Consider the following 17,761-nt stretch of genomic DNA (forward strand, 5'->3'; position numbering starts at 1 on the left):
TTTCTATATCTACTATGATCCTTTTCAGCATGCTTCATGTCATAATTCAGCAGGGTTTTCTTTTTGCTCAGCCTTTGCTTCTTTCACATTTTTTTAACCGGTGTGTGTGCATTGTGCTTAGTGCATCTGTTCTGGTGCAGACCTTTTACCAATGACCGTTGCCATGTTTCCCCAGCAGATAATCCCACCCCCTGGGATGCTCGCGCTACAACCTCCCCAAGTCTGTCGGAAGTAGCACCACCCCTCGACAGCATACCCAATCCATCGGCTTCTTTTCATGTGAACCCACCCACTGACCCGCCTCATACACCGTCTTTGGAAGCAACAGGTCCTGACTGTTTCCAGGGTCCTAGAGGCCCAGAGAGTAGGGCTCTGGAACAGGTTGGGAAGCGGTCAGCCCTGGGAGGTGGAGATGGGACCAAGCAAAGGGAGGGTAGCAGAACCAACCGTCGTTCAAGCGGAGGGAAGGGTCAGCACCCCGATGAACTTGCGGGAGAGCCCTACGGACCCAAGCCCCACAAAAGCAGCCGGGCGAAATCCAAGGAGCGCAGAAGGGAACGGAGCAATACGCCCTCTCGGAAACGAGACTCGCCCAAAACGGACAATAACATAAATGGGGGAAATGTAGATGGTAATCGCAACCAGCAAGGGTCTCCGGTGCAACTCAAAGCCCTACCAAAGGAACCAGAGAAAGGACAAGTGGAGAGTCGTCCCAACCATAACTCCAAGAACAGCAACAGCGGTGCATCCGTCAGGAAGGTCGCAGTATCCCCAGGGCTTTGGAAGATCCCAGGCTCAGACAAGCTACCCAGCACCCTGCGCTCGGCCACGTCCACCATAAGCAGATAACATCTCACCCTGGTCTCAGGCCCGAGCTGGTTTAATCTTTTGGCCTTGACTTGGCCTTCTCACGGACCAATTCACCTTGTTTTGGGCCTGGTTGGGCTTGTGCTCCGCTTGGTTGCTTTTCACAGGCCTACTGTACTCTCCAGAGCTCGGTTCTAACCTTGTTCGACCAGGTCCCACCCTTTCTCACAACCCTCGCTAAAGACCTTTTCATGCATTTCTAGACCGAGCATTTATTATTTATAAATTATTTTAAGCGATATGACACCCACCACCTTAAGAACTGGAAGCATTCACTCCACAAATGGAACCACGGAAGAATGAGTGATGCATGTAGCGTGCGGAAAAAACCCAGACTGGTTTAAACTGTTGGGAAAAGCACTTAGACTCTGAGACTTACATGCATAAAGAACCACTTACCGACTCAAGGACACCACCGGTGGCCATGGCGGTTTTTTACACTTTCAGTAAAAACGTAGAATATTGAAGGAGTCTTTTTGTGTATTTGAAGAACGAAAAAGATTAAAAAAGATTCTATATGAGCGGACAGTCGAACTCTGCCTTAAGTAAAGACTCTACTGACCTGCAGATCTCTGCAGCAAATTAATATAGACATAGATATATTATATGACTACGTAAGTGTGAGACTTATTGTAAATACAGTCTTTATACGCCCATGTGAGCCCATCTTGGTGTTTTGACATCATCCACGCAGTGTAAAAATATAATCCAGAATTCATTCCCATTCCAGTACTTAAGTGTTCTCACTGAAAGCGAATTAAACGCAATAGGTCAGTTTTCTGTAATGGATGTTGCACTGCCTTTGTGCAACTCGACGCCAGTGGTCGCTGTTATTCTTGTCGCCTCAAATTGCCAATAGCTTTGTTGATGCAATTCGCTGTCAGTGGGAATCTCTTATGGTCAGCGATTGGTTAGCTGCTCTGTCAGTGTCTGAAGGAGCCAATTGGCTTACACCTTCTCGACTCAATCATCACTGACTTGATCTATTTTCCCTTTACGTATTTACACTAGTAAAGCAATCGGAAGGATCGGTGATGGTTTAGATGAATGGTTTCGATTGGGGCAGAGTGCCTTAAGCAGACAATAACGCAGTACACAAGCTCCAAGATTTAGGCAACAACGTTAAGACTAAAATAGATAAGTTTGTGGAAGCATTTTTCTCTGAACAGCAGTTAAACAGAGAGGCTGGTTTTGTCCCCAGTAAAGATGTATCAATAAAAGATTGAAATGCTATTTTCGTACGTAGAGAAAAGGTGCTTTTAGGAGAAGTGCAGATATTTATTAATGATATCTTTTAGTGGAGGCAGGAGTTTAAGTGTCTGTTGAGCACTTTGTCTATAATTAGACAGACAGTAGCTGTGATATACATTCAAATGCAGATCCATGATATTCATTGGATAGTTCTGAAAGGAAAGGAATTATAATATAAAGGTGAAACATTGTATAAACATAGTATTCTGTTTTTCAATTCCCTTTTACATGACTTGCATCAGGGCTTCAGTGCACATCAAGAGAAGCACTGTGCTAATCTCCACGTTAAAAAACAATGCAGATTCTTCTTTCACAGAAGGGCGATTTTGCATGAAAGGCAATATGCGGTTACCAGGTTGCAAGAAAATGGGTTATTTATCATAAAGAGGGAAAATAATTAAAACTTTCGGCAATGCATCATGTTTTTTTTCTCTGAATGTCCTGATATGCAATTAATTCTTGTGTCGTACAACTTGGTGTATTTAGATACACATGGGTTCAGTCTTTCTTCCCTTTTGTTTGAGTTTTCATGTCAGCATCATCCTCAACAATACACCTTGGAACGATATTCAACAAAACGCGTCTTGGAATTACTGGACTCACGTGGACTCAAAAGTTGAAATGTAAAGTTTGAAAGTCACATGTAATTATAGTAACAATAGAGCGGGAGGTCTAGGTCTGTTAAGGGCGGCCATGTTTGCAACACCTTAGAGCAGCTATTTTAGTCAAACCAAGACCACAGCCCTATCTACTTGAATGGGGAAGACGGATATTGCTGGCAAAAATCACAATTAAACAGCATGTTTTCGACAAGCAATTAAACCTGGCATAAACTGTACCATCATTTTTGTTTCTTAAGTTAAAATTGTATGTCTATTGGCTGGACTTCCTTCATTAGAGGGGCCATATTGAGCATTGCATTTCCTCCACATTCATAGTAATGTGTCGGTGGTGCATTTTGTTTATATATTTTTTTGCATTTTTTGTTTATTGTGAAGGTCCGAAGTAATGGAATTGTTATATGGGCCTTAGTACACACAACATTATTTTTGTTCTTTTTTTCCACTGGTAATTTGAAAAAATTAAACACGAATTTGCAAGCATTCGAACAAAACCTTCACACGAAAGAAGCTTCATCCTGTATTCATACTTTGTAAATCCGTCTAAAGTTATACATTTCACCTCTTTGATTATCTTGGTACCGTTTAATTGCTTTAATTTATATGTCAACTCCAACTAGTTTCTCATCATCTCAGCACGAGCGTGAGGAACCTTTGGATAAGACCTCCTCCCTTCTCCCCATTGTCATAACATCACCTTCATTATATTCATTTCCTACAGAAATAAAGCGATGACTGGTTCCACTGACGCTCAACTATTGTAGATGACAAGGAGCGCCGACAATGATCTAGTCATTACAAGATACCAAACATTTCCCAGATAAAGACACATTAATTGAAGCATTCCAAAAGCGATTGTGCCTTTGTGGCACAATGTAAGTGGTTCGTCCGTATAAATCACAAGCAGAGAATAGCATTGTCAAACCAAAGGCAGTTTCCACAGAGTTTCCATCCGCCTAAGATTGTCTGTGAATATGAATGAGATGAATAATGTTATACGCGGCTTTTATACCTCCCCATAGAGTAAGGCGCTGAATGATTTTGTTTGAAATACGTCTTCTTAAAGCTGCAATGTGTTACTTTTATTCTCTATCGCCATCTCTGTTTGAAACATAAAATGTGTATTTTATGTGCAGCGTCAAAATGATTTTCCCACACATGTTCATCGGTAAGGATTGTTCTACACTGATATTTTTTTATGTAATTGCTCAATAACTGTTTTTGTTTATTTTTAGCGAAAAAAGTGACCGATTGCAGAATAAGCAAGGAATTGTTAAGTCTGAAAAAATACTCTACCCAAATATTCAAACGTGAATGCTTGGCCAATGAATTGTCAGCACACAGTCGCATTATTATGGCATTAAGTTAATTCCAGAATAATAATAAGTATATTTTAAGTACATGAGATCATGTGGCATTTCATTTGTCAGTTTTAATTTAAGAAAATCGCTATGCAGAAGTTTAGTAGACAGTCTGAATGGCATTATGTCATCAAAGTCTGGACTCGGAGGAAGACCATGAAGGAGGAATAACACCTGTTGTGTTATAAGTGAGCATTCTGAAGTGTTTTGAAATGCTGTGGTAGACATTTGCATTCACATTTTTGTGCAGAGTATATTTCTGGCTTATGTTGTCATGATGTGCGTCAATGAATTTGTTAAACAGCGTGGTTGATGCTGTTTTTCTGTCTTTTTTGGTTTTGTCGCAGTTTGCCAAATCCTTAAGAAACTTTAACGGACGATATAGTGTGATTTAAAATGAGATGATATCTTATGGAGACGTGTCCAAGCAGGGCTCTATATCACTGTGTAGAACTTAAAAAGAACAGTGCGGTTCACCCTGTACAGTTACAAATATACATATGACCACTATGTATTATGAACTTGTCACACGAGAAAACAAAAAATCCGTAAGTGAGCTACTATTTTTATGAAATGCAACTCATTATGAATATATACTTACTTTTGCAGAGCTCTTGTTTACTGTATGATATTTACTGAAATACTGTCAAATAAAACCTCGACATGGTGTAAAGGATTCAAGTTAATTGCAAGTGTTTTGTTTGATGGCACTGATTTTCTTCTGCTTGACTTACTTTATGATTATGCAACCAGGGGCCGGATTCACAAAACATTCTTGCGAAGAAAATTCTTCTTAACTGCCATATTTTTTCTTAAATTCTGATTTAAGATAAAGGTTAGGAATGTTATGTGTTCCCGAAAAAAACAACTTCTTTAGACAGTTCTTGAATTTTTTCTCAAGAATCCAAATTCTCAAAACAAAAGCTGTCGTAAATTATTTCATTAATTATTTAAAATTAATTCAGCCTCATGGTTGTCTTACATCTCAAAAGGTATGTTTAATACATGTAGTTGATTTTTTCCACATGTGACGTGAATTATATTGAGCCATGCAAAATGCAACACATATAGGGAAAAGCTTACACTTTCTGTAGCTATGTAACTTGTATAGAAAATGCACAATGTGATGTCAAAAAGTATCCCTGTATAATCGATTACTTGCTTTCGTTAAAATCATTTTACATTGCATTCACATGTATAACCCAGAAACGGTAAAACACAGAAACAAAGAAGCTATTTTATCAAAATTTTATTTAAAATGTACAAACTTCCCTTAGAGTTAAGACATAATCCTATCCTATGTAATGAAATGCAAAATATCTGAATTTTTTTATGGGGAATGCATCAAGTACTTCTAGATTAGGCCATCTATTCTCCATATTGTTCTATGAGGTTACAGGGATTGCTGAGACACTCTATTAATGATAATGTTAAATCTAACTATTTTTTTATTTTGCCTTGTTGCGCAAGGAGCTTGTGCAGAGGCTGCAGTTTTTGCCAGAGGGGAACTGGAATCCCCTGGTTAGGCCTGGTCTCCCTCTGAGGTTTTTTTTCTCCTCCAATGGAGTTTTGGGTTCCTCGTCACCGTTTGCATACTGTTTTGCACTGTTTGCCTGGCCGGGGGGCTGCTAGAATTTTACATTTACATTTAGTCATTTAGCAGACGCTTTTATCCAAAGCGACTTACAGATGAGGAAACAATTGGAAGCAATTATAACAACATAGGCAACAAAATACATAAGTGCATCAAACTAGTCCATTAAAGCCTAGCACAGTATACAAAGCTAAGAATAGTGAGGTTAGTAAGTTTTTTTTTTAAAGAAGGAAAGGGAAGAGAATTAGGAAAAATCAATCAGCGACGTGTTGACGGAAGAGATGCGTTTTAGGCGTTTTTTTAAAGATGGCAACCGAGTCTGCTGATCTTGTAGCAAGATCAGTAGCAGAACATTTTATAGTCTTATTTAATTTACACTGCATATAGGAATGTATAGTGTGTCTGATATTTGACCTGTGTTTGGACTTGCATAACCTTTTATGTTTTGCCTATAGTCAATGTTTTCTTGTACAGCTGCTTTTTGGAACAATGAAAATTGTAAGAAGCGCTATATAAATAAAGCTGACTTGACTCTTACGTCACACTGTTAGCCAGAGAACTGAAACTTCGCTCTGCTCTTTCCTGTTCAATTTCACTAGGAAGTGATCACCCCAATCATTCAGACAAAACAACACTACCAGAATTGTATCCCCGTAGGGGGAACGTGATGATTTCACTAAGCTTCCTGCCAACAGGTAGGTAAGCTACATGTGTAGACCGTTTCAAAGTCACAACATAAACAAACGTTACTGTTTGTATTCGTGGACTGCCCTCAATTTATGGTACACATTCACAAACAATGGAGTCGCGTGTAGATGATATCTGGTAACATAAGCAAAAGAAGCCTAGAACAACAGTTAGGCTGCTTAACTTGTCTCTCCCATTTCGAATTTAAGACTGCGATACCATGCTCAACCGCTAGACGTCAATGTTCAACATCAAATTCAACATCGTTCATTTAATATAATTATTATACAGCACAATAATATACATTAATATTAACATAAATTAAATAAAATATAAATAGTTATAGTTATATCTATACCAAACACAGATTAGAAGTTAGCTGCAGTCCGCGTGTCTGATGAAACAGTCTATACCTTTTGATATCTATGTATGTAACGCTACCTTTCAGTTGTTCAAAATGCTTAATACAAGTAATAAAGAGTCTGACAAGAAATTGAGTGCTTGGAAGAGTGGCAGCAAGTGGTCATTGGATTCCATGCATACTGGAACTTCCTGTTAAAAGTCTTTTTACAGTAGTTACAGATTACAGTAGTTAAAGATTTCTGTTTGTAGTTGTTGGATGCAGTGGGGGAATTTCAGATGTGTTTGGTAGATTCTCACTGCAGTATGTCCTGGAAAACAGAACTTTATTAAGATGCTGTTGTCCACGTCATGCATGAAATGTGGCAGTAAATGTGGAGGCAGCGTTCGCATTCTGTGCTCCATGCTTTTGCAGTAGGTTGAGATCTCGTCGTCGAGGTCTTCCCGAGAAGCGAAACCTTCCGGGGTTTTACCAATAGTCCGCAACAAGTTTGCCGAGTCGTCACTTTGACTCATTCGCCGCCCTCCTGCTGCGCTTCATCCGGGGCCTCGGAGGGCTTGACTGGGTGAACTTGTATGTCAAAGGCTCCTCTTTGATCGCTGGGGATTTTTCTTCACAGGTGGTGGATTCTAATAGGAGAATGTTGGGCTTTGGCTCAGACTCCAAGAAGCTGGGCTCTTCGTGGGTGCCCGTTGAAACCGAAGAGGAATCATCAGTATCCAAAGGTTCCTGATAAGCATGGACACATTTTAAAATGAAGAGGGAGTTGTACGACTGTTCAACAAGCATTCATAGCAACAGCAGGAGATTAAACACAATACTCTGAAAAATGGGATAGGCCTACATTTGGTTGGGGTGTGGTCGGGTGCGTGAAATGCTTTATTAAAATATGGATCCATCATTGAATTCGCCCCCTCATGTTGTTCTAAACCTATATGACTTTCTGTTCTCAGTGGAACAGAAAAGAAGATATTTTGAGAAATGTCTCTGTGGTTTTATGTCCGTAGGCTACAGTTAAAGTCAAAGGGGGTCAGTGTTGTTCGGTTATCAACATTCTTCAAAATATCTTCTTATCAAGTCATATAAGTTTGAAACAACATTAGGGTGAGTAAATTTAAATCTTAGAAAATCTTACAGGAAATGTAAGTAATAAACCACTATTTTAATGTTAAGACGTGTCTCTTCAACCCCGTCACACCCACATTTTTATAAATTATTTTATCAAAAAATTATAACATTTTTGTTGAATCCAGCCTGAAATGTTCAGAGCAATCATATGAATATAGATTTTAGTTCTAATTTGAAGTCAAGCCACTTCTTTGATAAAAACGAGGTTGCTGTCACAAAAATGTGAGTATAGCAAAAGTGTAAGATTTTATGTAACTTTTATATTTGCAAATATTGAGTTAGTGTGAGAGACATCTGATTAATAGGAAAATTATGATTTAATTACAAATACATTGTATAATCACATTCAGAGAGCTCCCATGGTGTCCATAACGGGGTTGAAGACTAATAGTGCCCATATCTTAAAATAATGATCAATAATAATAGGGATTTGATGGGAAAATGTGTTTTTCCAAAAGTTAAATACGCCATTAATGTTGTGGGGCGCTCAGAAAACTAATGCTTTTAGCTGAAAAGCTAAAAATGTGCAAATCGTAAATAATAAAACATTATTTTGTGTTTACTAAAGAACATGTAATGTTGTGACTCGTAATCAAAAGAAATAAATCAGACCAGATCAATAGTTGTTTTCAACTTCTTTCTCTTTACTTCACACTCCTTCTCTCCCACACATACAATTCTGTCTAACAGCCCCTAACGGACTGGTTCAGTATTGCAGTCCATGAACATAAATCACAGAACATAACAGAACACAGTGAAACCAAGCAAACGCACGAAAATCAGCATGTAAACACGTCAGTTTCGTTTTTTATTGGCATACACGTTTTCTGTAACGTCGTAAAGAGCAGGTCTCTCCTGTACCATGCTGAGCCCTTCTCTCGCTTCATTCCAGATCGCCATGTCGTTATAAAGCACTGTGGTGTTCAAAGACGAGCCTTGTGTTTCTTCGAGTCTACTACTAGTTGTATTGGGGTTGTTAAGCCAGCTTGGTTCACTACCGAATGTCGTCGTTTGTTTGTTTTCGTCACATCGGTATTTTCTCGTGTTCGCTGAGCTAAACACCCAATCGGAATGCGCAGGAAATATATATATAAGTAATATAATAACACAATCACCACATTGCATACAATATTGCATAAAACTGCACAGAATGGTGTTTTTGAGGTCACATGTCTGTGTTTTTTGTCATTCATCTATATGGTCTGTAGGTGGCAGTAAATTGGCAGGGATCGAGTGTGTGTAATGTGTCTCCCAACCAGTGGGGGCAACCACTGATCATACAACGATCCGCGCAGCGCAGCCGAAGAACCAACAGAAGCGAAGGCGCAAAATCTCCCGTGCTAGCATATGTGGCTAGCTATAATTTGACATACATTATGGACTGGTAAATATTACACTTTTCATACAAATAAAAAGTTTACGAATATTATTGTAATATGTGTAGCGTTTTGTCCTGAATGTGAATTGACACGCGGCTCACTTTGTCAGTTGGACATGTGTTAGGAATATAATAACGTGTGCAAGATCGCGTTACATAGAAACCTACTTATTCTGTGTTTTTTTTTGTAAGTGCAATGTTTCAAATGACTACTTTTTTTTCGTCCGATGTAACCGATTCATGTTTACCTCAGAAGGCTAGTTCACTCGAAAACAAGATATTTGTAAGAATGTCAGTAACCAAACATATCTCATCCCATTGACTCACGAAGTATTTATTAAACGTGGATTTGTTTAGCCGGTGCGATGTAGTTTCAATCGGTAAAATATATGGGTTCAGGCAGAATGATTTGTATTATGAGCTTATTGTCTGTGCAGGAATCAGACCTGGATGAGTCCGGTGGTTCGAGACACTGAAGTGACACGGGCAGCCCGCAGAAAGAGTTCACACAAAAAAGTAGCATGTATCCTTAACAAGAACTTTATAACACAGAAAATACAAGAAGTTGTTCAATTTAAGAATGCAACGTCTAAAGCACAGAAGCGGCAGATTGGGTGGAACCTACAAAATCTAGTCACATTTTACTGAATCAAAATGATAGTAATTCAAATAATGTCACAGTGCCAAAGATTTAATAAGCAAAATATACTTATGTATTAGTTTATCTTTAATACTTCGCTATTACACCTTCAAATTATATTAGAGCGATAAATCCATCCATTGATTTTTTTTATAATTGAATAATAAGGAAAAGTTGATTTCGTGGTGTTTCTTAACTGCTCGCTCAGTCCCTCTGGCACAGGATGGCAGTCCTGGGACCAGCACAACCCCAGCCAGACCACTGCTGCGCCAGACACCTGGATCACTGCTTAAACAATCATGTTAGTTCTGTGTATATGTTATAATCTGCATTATGTCGTGTTGATATGCAGGTGTTTACTTTTATCTTTGTCATGCACAGTTACCCCCAGAAGTTCCCTGAGGAACCCAGATGTGTCCGCAATCCTTGGGACAGGGAGCAGAACACCTCGCTTCATGAACACACCCCGTACCAAAGGCAATTTGAGCGCGGTGAGTGTTCAGGCTTCATGGAAAAAATGTAAACCTTTATCCCACATGAGAGGTTTCATAAATTAAACCAATGCTATCACTGATGTCACTGTTTAAACACTAGAACTTGGATGACAGCGATTGGACAAACAGTCTTTACCCTTCACCTATGTCTGGGATGGAAACCAGCTTCACTGATGATGTCTCCATGAGCGCTCTCATGCTGAAGGAAGATGATCCAGGAGAGGCTGGTGAATGAACATTTCAGCTCATCTCGCCTGTTTTGATTTTCATTCCATGTTTCTTCTAACATCGATGTTTTTCTTTCCTGTCAGCCACTCTGAATCTGTTCCCAGATTTCCAGCAGTCGTATCTGCGTCATGCATCCACAGCCGTGTTTGATCTGCTGGAGGAATACGAAGCTCTCTGTCAGGATAAGGTACACTTGGTCACGGCTTCTATATGCCTCATCTCTTCTTACCACACTCATTGCTACCTTCATCTAATATGAGTCCACCCAGTCGGAAGAGAAATAATTTTGAATCAGTTTGTCTCTAAGATTAGCAAACTTTGGCACACTACTGTAGGTCGCTACGTTGCAGAAACTAGTTCTCCGGTCGGCCCCCGGCCAGCAGAAATCTTCAAAGACGGTCAGCATCACCTGGCTACTGCAGCAAGAGATGGTGACATGGAGACTCATTACATCCCTTTACAGGTACAACACACACAAAACATGCAAAAACAATTAGATGGTTTATAAACTTCACAAAGAACTACATCTTCCTTCTTACAAGCTTTTGAATCTCTTTCACACAGAGACAGAGTCCAAACGGTGCTAGAAGAAGATGTCATGATGGACATAACTGTAAGTGTTGTTCTGTGAGGGCCACTTGGTTTGATATGTTTTGATGTATGTTTTAAAGCAAGACTTGTAAGAACCTTTTTGTTTTCTGTGGAGGCTCCTAGTGAAAGTGAGAAGTCAATAATGGAGCAGTTCTTCCAGAAGGACAGCGTGGTGCGACAGAGCCAGGTATACCTTCATGCATTCACCTATATATGTGTTTCTCTATAGAAAGGCCACTTCAAACCTGTCTTTTGTCTTCTAGCTGGTGGTCGACTGGTTGGAGAGTATAGCTAAAGATGAGATAGGAGATTTCTCAGATAACATCGAGTACTACGCCAAATCTGTGTACTGGTAAGTGATGATGCAGAGTTCCCAGAGATCTATAAACAGATTCCAAGTCTAATATAATGCAGGTGAGTCTGTGTTTAATGGGGGGGTGTTTGTGTGTAGGGAGAACACTCTCCACACGTTGAAGTTAAGGAGGAATCAGTCCAGTAGTGGCTTCAGCAGGCCTTTAGTTACAGAGCTGGATCCTGACGCTCCCATCAGACAAAAGCGACCCCTGGCAGACTTGGACAGAGAGGATGACACGCGCCTGCTGAAAAACCTCTTCAACCTTATACGAGCAGGCATGACCGATGAGGTGGGCGTGTGTGATGATGATAAAATCATTCTCAATCCAATCTGGATGAACTGTTTGACAAAAATGTTTTTCCTATTCTAGAATAGAATGTGCAGAGGTTCTGTTCTTTAGTTTGATACATTTTATGTTCATATAATCATATTCTGAAATTTTTTGGGAGTCCTTAGAGTTTGAAAGAAGTCACTGTATTTTTCTCTCATCGTGTGCGTGTGTGTTTGTAGGCTCAGAGGTTGTGTAAGCGATGTGGTCAGGCTTGGCGTGCTGCAACTCTAGAAGGCTGGAAACTGTACCACGACCCCAACATCTGTCGAGGTAAACACACGCTCATCTGCATACACCAGTTAGATTCATACGGTTATCCGACAGAACTGGATACACTAGGGATGTGCACAAATGTTCAAATATTCGACCGGATGCACGGATCGGGTTTTATGCTCGGCTCACATTACCATATTAAAATGTTTCAAAAATGGTGAGCCACAGAATTTATTAACATTACTTACATTAGGTATAAAAATACCATCGTTATATTAAATTATTAACAATAATTAATTTATTACCATAACTTGTACACACTGTCGTTCTTAGTACATTCATATGCGTTTGTTAAAAATATATGCTAATTTCAGTGTAACTTCAATGTACATTTCACTGCAGTTATTGAATTTGGCCTTAACATAAGACTGGCACCTTTTTCCATACTTAAAAGCAAAAATGTTCCTTCTAGATGTTCAAATAGGGTCGACGCCTTCAAGTAACAATTAATTCGCATGGATCTTTTTTTTAGTTTGTTTTAAAACGCGCTGTGATTCCTTACCTTAGTTGAAATAAATAGGCCTACCTTATTTATTGATGCAAATCCAATGCAAAGCTAAACAAGACAGCAATGACAGTCAACGACAATAAAGCAATATTTATACACGGCACTGATCAGCAGGAAATATCTTCCTCAGATGATGGTCACATAATAAGCAGGGAAACAAGCACTATGGCTCCGTCTTTGTTTTTTTTAAGGATCTTAACAGTCGGCATGGAGGTATCAAACCTGTTTAATTTATTTATTATCAACATTATAAACAATAAAGCCAGATATTCTTGTCAGATCTGGGTGTTGTTACCTGGAGTTACAGAAGAGAAGAGTTTGGATCGTTGAACAGACTTTCACCAGAGTAAAATAGGCCTATATGCTTGTTTTTCTTTTCAAGAACATGTCAAACAAGATAACCATATATCACAGACTGTCAATATACATTTCGTTTGTTTTCATTTTTTTTGTCTGTTTAGTTTTTGTATTATACCGTTCTGTGCTGGTTTAAATGCAGTTTTTATATAAAACCAATGGACAGGATATAATATTAATGCATTATGAATATCAAATGATAGCTATGAGCTTGATGTAAAATTGTGACTAAATAAAAACATTACTATTATGTCATGATTGACTTAATTTAAATAAACCAATATTCAAGTATAATGTTTTTATGAGCTCAAATATTCGAATATAAAATTATTGAAAAATGCCCATCCCTATTATACACATGTTTCTGTGTTCAGGAGGCGGAGAGTTGCAGCCGGTGGAGGGGAATCCTCATAGGAGTGTGTGGAAGATGTGCTGTTGGAGATTGGCAGAAGAGGTGGGAACTTGAATTTGACTTACATAAATCTAATAAAGGCGTTCCCATCTAGAATGCTATTTTGGGATTCTGATAAAATTCTGATTTGTTTTTGCGGTTTTAGGAGCAGTTCAACAAATATGAACGAGCCATGTATGCAGCACTTAGTGGAAACCATAAACAGGTATAATCGTTCAACCATTTCACTTTTTCTTTTTATTCATTTGCATGTATTTAGTTAAATATGTACCATTTGTCGTGCAGTTGTTACCCGTGTGCGAGACGTGGGAGGACACTGTGTGGGCTTATTTCCGGGTGATGGTGGACACTCTGGTGGAGCAGGAGATCTGTTCCTCTGGTTTGGGCAATGAGGAACTGGAAGAGCTACCCAGAGAATTCCTAGAGACCAAGTAAGACTTTTTAATGTACCACATATGTTAGTTATTAATGTGTTTATTTCTCATTAAATGATTGATTTAACCCTTACCCTGCCCACTGTATAATATTTTCTCAATATTGTATTCTGTATTTATTCAAACTGTATATCCTGCACTTGCTAATTGCACTTTTGGTTAGACCTAAAATACATTTTGTTACACTGTACTTGTATATGTGTGTAGCCGGTCCCACTCGCCCCGCTCTCCGCGGGCTTTGAACCGACGTCGGTCCGAATGGGAGACGGGCGCTCAAACTAGGAGGCTAAAGACCGCAGTCTCTAGTGTCTGTCGCTAGAGCGTCTCTGTTTGTCGGGGAGTGAGGCTTACACGCTGCACAGCTCTTCACTAGCTTGCACCCGTTACACTCACCCCCCTAAACCTCACTACCATCCGGGTCACGGCACCAATGTAGCCGGTCCCACTCGCTCCGCTCTCCGCGGGCTTTGAACCGACGTCGAGGAGGCTAAAGACTGCAGTCTTTGTTGGTCGGGGAGTGAGGCTTCCACGCTGCACAGCTCTTCACTAGCTTGCACCCGTTACATGTGCAATGACAATAAAGTTGAATCTAATCTGTTGTGCTATGTGACATTTTTGTTTAGTTGGACAATGGAGAAAGTCTTTGAAGAGCTTCAAGCAACAGAATCCAAAGTGAGAATGGGAAATTAAACTTGTATCTTTATGTTATGTGGTATGTTGCATTTCTAATCTTTTGCAAATGGTTTATTTTGGCAGAGGGTTGTAGAGGCAACCAAGGAGCACTATCATGTTATTCAAAAGTTTGTTATTCTTGGAGACCTTGATGGTGAGCTTCATTTTGATTGCACACATTTTGTGTCTGTCTTTAAATAAAATAGGTTACATTTCTGATGAACTTGTGTTTAAAGGTCTTCTGGAGGAGTTCAATGATTGGTTAGCAAGAACTCCAACTTTACCTGCCCATCTTCTGCGCTTCATGTCACACTTAGTGTTGTTTTATCGCAGTTTGGGAATGCAACTCAAGGTAGATGTACAAACAGTTTTTGCAGATTGTGTTGGCACCAGTTTTGTCTTTGCCATTACACGCACTTGAGTGTTCGCTCAAGAAACTTAAATTATAGCATTATTGATTGTTTTGAAATGTTTTGTTCTTAGGAGGAGGTGTGTGTGGATGTTCTGAAGGCTTACATCTCACTGCTAGTGAAGGAGAAGCAGGTGGATCTCATTGCGTTCTACGTCAGTCACCTGCCCGCTGATCTGGCCGTGTCACAGTACGCTCAGTTCCTGGAGGAAGTCACTGAAACAGAGCAGCGCAAACACTGTCTGGACTTGGCAACACAAGCAGGTGTGACTGACCTTTATTTGTGATAATGATACAGGACTAGTATGACGATGTAATGTTATTCATTAGTTTAGGGGTCCAATCAGAAGTTCAACAAAAATCTTTACTAGAAAGGATTGGTCATGGCTTTCAGATCAAACCCCAGTTTATGAAATCATAGTATACAGTGCGTATTTAATATATTTATGTTGTAATGTCGTTTTGTTGTTCAGGTTTGGATGTGGCGGCAATCACTAAGACAGTGGTAGAGACAATCAGAGAGAGAGACACAGATGAATTTGCCCATCATGACCTGACCCCTGCATTAGACACGGCTACTACAGCGGTATAGCACGCACACACACAGTCACGTCTCTTTAATTTCATTTATATGAGCAAGTTAAAGTTTCATCAGTTTTGTAATCTTTCATATATTCACACAGGAGGATCAACAGAAGATAGATGTTATTGATTGGCTGGTGTTTGACCCCGCCCAGCGTGCTGAAGCCCTAAAACAGAGCAATGCCATCATGAGGAAGTTTTTAGGTGTGTGTTTAGCAGCTAAATTAATGAAAGCTAGTTTTGTAGCTTGTCTTATTTATGCCTAGTCTTCCTCTTTTTCCATAGCATCTAAGAAGCATGAAGCTGCTAAGATGGTCTTCGCCAAAGTGCCGGAAGACTCCATGCGCAAGATCTACCGCCAGTGGGAGGAGCAGGGCATGGACGCGGCCCTTCCTGCCGAGGAAGAGAATGCTATTCGTGAACACCTTTGTATTCGTGCCTATCTGGTACGATGAGCAACATTCATTTGTCCCTCACTGTAATATGAATCTATCTCCTGTAACCATGGTGGTTTCTCTGAAAGTGAATCTGTGTTTTTTATTCGCTTGCAGGAAGCTCATGAAGCATTTAATGAATGGTTCAAGCATATGAATTGTCCTCCAGTGAAACCCACCGCACCAGCACAGGCCAAGTTTACAGAGAAGGTGGCCCATGAGATGAAAGAGGCAGAGTACAATGTAAGGCTCACATATCATGTCAGCTCATGTTTGATACATCATGATTCACTATTTTAAGTGGATTCATTGTACTGAACAATTCGTCACTTCCTCCAGATAGAGTATGAGAACTGGCAGGGGCGTCTGGGAGCTCTGACGGAGGACGTGAAGGAAAGGATCTATAACGTGCTTCTGTTTGTAGATGGGGGCTGGATGGTGGACGTCAGAGAGGTGTGTTTTCTCTTTAGAGTAAAGGTTTGATAGACCTCTCAGGACAGAGAGTGTTTTGGAGTCATTGCATCTGTGTGTTTGTTATTGCAGGACGCAGAGGAAGATTCTGAGCGCGGTCATCAGATGACTCTGCTCCGGCAATTGTGTCTGCCTATGATGTCCTTCCTTCTGTTAACCGTACTGCAGCGTACCGACCGCCACCAGGAGAGTCTGCGTCTCGCTGACATCATAGCATCTGACCAACACAAACTTTACGAGGTCTGACTTGAAACTTTTTTAACATTGTCTCTCTTCATATGCTGTTGGTTTGATCTTTTTATTGTTTTTCTAAATGGTCCGACTGAAAGCATCTGATGCTTTTGCAGCATCATTTAGCTTAAGTCACCCACTTAGACAGGAAGAGCTCGTAAAATTTCTGTTTGAGTTTTTACATGAAAAAAGCCTGTCCTGCATCCAAACTCCCTTTTTCTCTTCAGGTTTTTTCTAAAGATGAGCTCCAGAAGTTTCTCCAGAAGATGAGGGAATCCTCACTGCTCCTGCTGGATAAAGGGCTAGATCCACTTGGGTATGAGATACAGCCCTAGACCAGTGTCTGTTTTTCTTCTGTTAGTCTGGTGTCTACTAACCCGTTCTTGGGAAACTGTATTTTGTGATTGAATAAAGAATGTGTGTTGTTTATAAACAATGTGTGGTTTGGTTAATGCTACCAGACGGCTGTTTTAGATCTGTTTCTGTCAGTCTGTCAGCCTCAATTGTGGCGGGTTTTTAAGACAACTTGTGTTTTTCAGAATATTCATATCAAAGGTACTGGTAAGATACTCTTTCATTTAAAATATGGGTGGCCCTGCTTGTCATCTTAAAGAGGAAAATTCAAGGTACTCAAATCTGCATCAGTATTTAAATGAAAAGAATAATATATATAAACTGTAAGTTTAAGTATATGCATTTTATATAAGTAAATAATATCTGTAGGATAAAGGAACTTGTATATAAATATTATTGGCACTATTAGTAGAACTTCGAGTATTAGTGCAATGTTTTATGCCAGGCCTTTACTCTTGACAATATACAGTAACTGGTGTTTGTGCTTTTTTGTGTTATGTTTCACACCTTGATAGGAAAGTTGTGAACACTGACATGTTTGATGCACTTTATATATTTCTAATGACTGAATGCAGTTGGAGGGAGTCGGATGCAAATTTTATGAATCTTTTTATGGAACTTTTCATGTGCTGCTTCACAATATCCAGTGCAGAGGCGGAGGCTGTTTCCATAGGTCTGGTATCTTCAGGTCAGGTGTAGCTTGGGTTTCTCAGTATGGGATCTGGGGCACCTTATTTG

The 17,761-nt window shown here is 39.8% G+C and overlaps 2 protein-coding genes across 6 annotated transcripts in view; both read left to right on the top strand.

Annotated features, from left to right (window-relative positions):
- magi2a (membrane associated guanylate kinase, WW and PDZ domain containing 2a) overlaps window positions 1-4,775 on the top strand; it is a 206,171-nt gene extending 201,396 nt beyond the window's left edge. For 3 of the 5 annotated variants that reach the window (XM_079454564.1, XM_079454567.1, XM_079454566.1), the window contains one exon: window positions 176-4,775. In XM_079454564.1, coding sequence (XP_079310690.1) covers window positions 176-849 — 674 coding nt within the window. In that variant the 3' untranslated portion in view covers window positions 850-4,775. The remainder of the gene's footprint in view (window positions 1-175) is intronic. The other 2 variants (XM_079454565.1, XM_079454568.1) reach the window with 1 other exon arrangement.
- Window positions 4,776-8,639: 3,864 nt separating this feature from the next.
- nup107 (nucleoporin 107) lies at window positions 8,640-17,119 on the top strand. The gene is made up of 27 exons (XM_079455035.1): window positions 8,640-8,963; window positions 9,078-9,253; window positions 9,685-9,770; window positions 10,096-10,188; window positions 10,269-10,378; window positions 10,482-10,608; window positions 10,693-10,796; window positions 10,945-11,072; window positions 11,174-11,222; window positions 11,316-11,387; window positions 11,464-11,552; window positions 11,652-11,844; window positions 12,066-12,156; window positions 13,399-13,478; window positions 13,582-13,641; window positions 13,722-13,867; window positions 14,494-14,542; window positions 14,627-14,696; window positions 14,779-14,894; window positions 15,026-15,215; window positions 15,425-15,537; window positions 15,635-15,737; window positions 15,819-15,979; window positions 16,085-16,210; window positions 16,307-16,420; window positions 16,511-16,678; window positions 16,897-17,119. Exons 2-27 carry the CDS (start codon window positions 9,246-9,248, stop codon window positions 17,002-17,004), a joined length of 2,754 nt encoding a protein of 917 aa, XP_079311161.1. The 5' UTR covers window positions 8,640-8,963; window positions 9,078-9,245; the 3' UTR covers window positions 17,005-17,119.
- Window positions 17,120-17,761: the final 642 nt, after the last annotated feature.

The sequence above is a fragment of the Barbatula barbatula genome, assembly GCF_947034865.1.
Source record: "Barbatula barbatula genome assembly, chromosome: 4".
NCBI classification, from domain to species: Eukaryota; Metazoa; Chordata; class Actinopteri; order Cypriniformes; family Nemacheilidae; genus Barbatula; species Barbatula barbatula.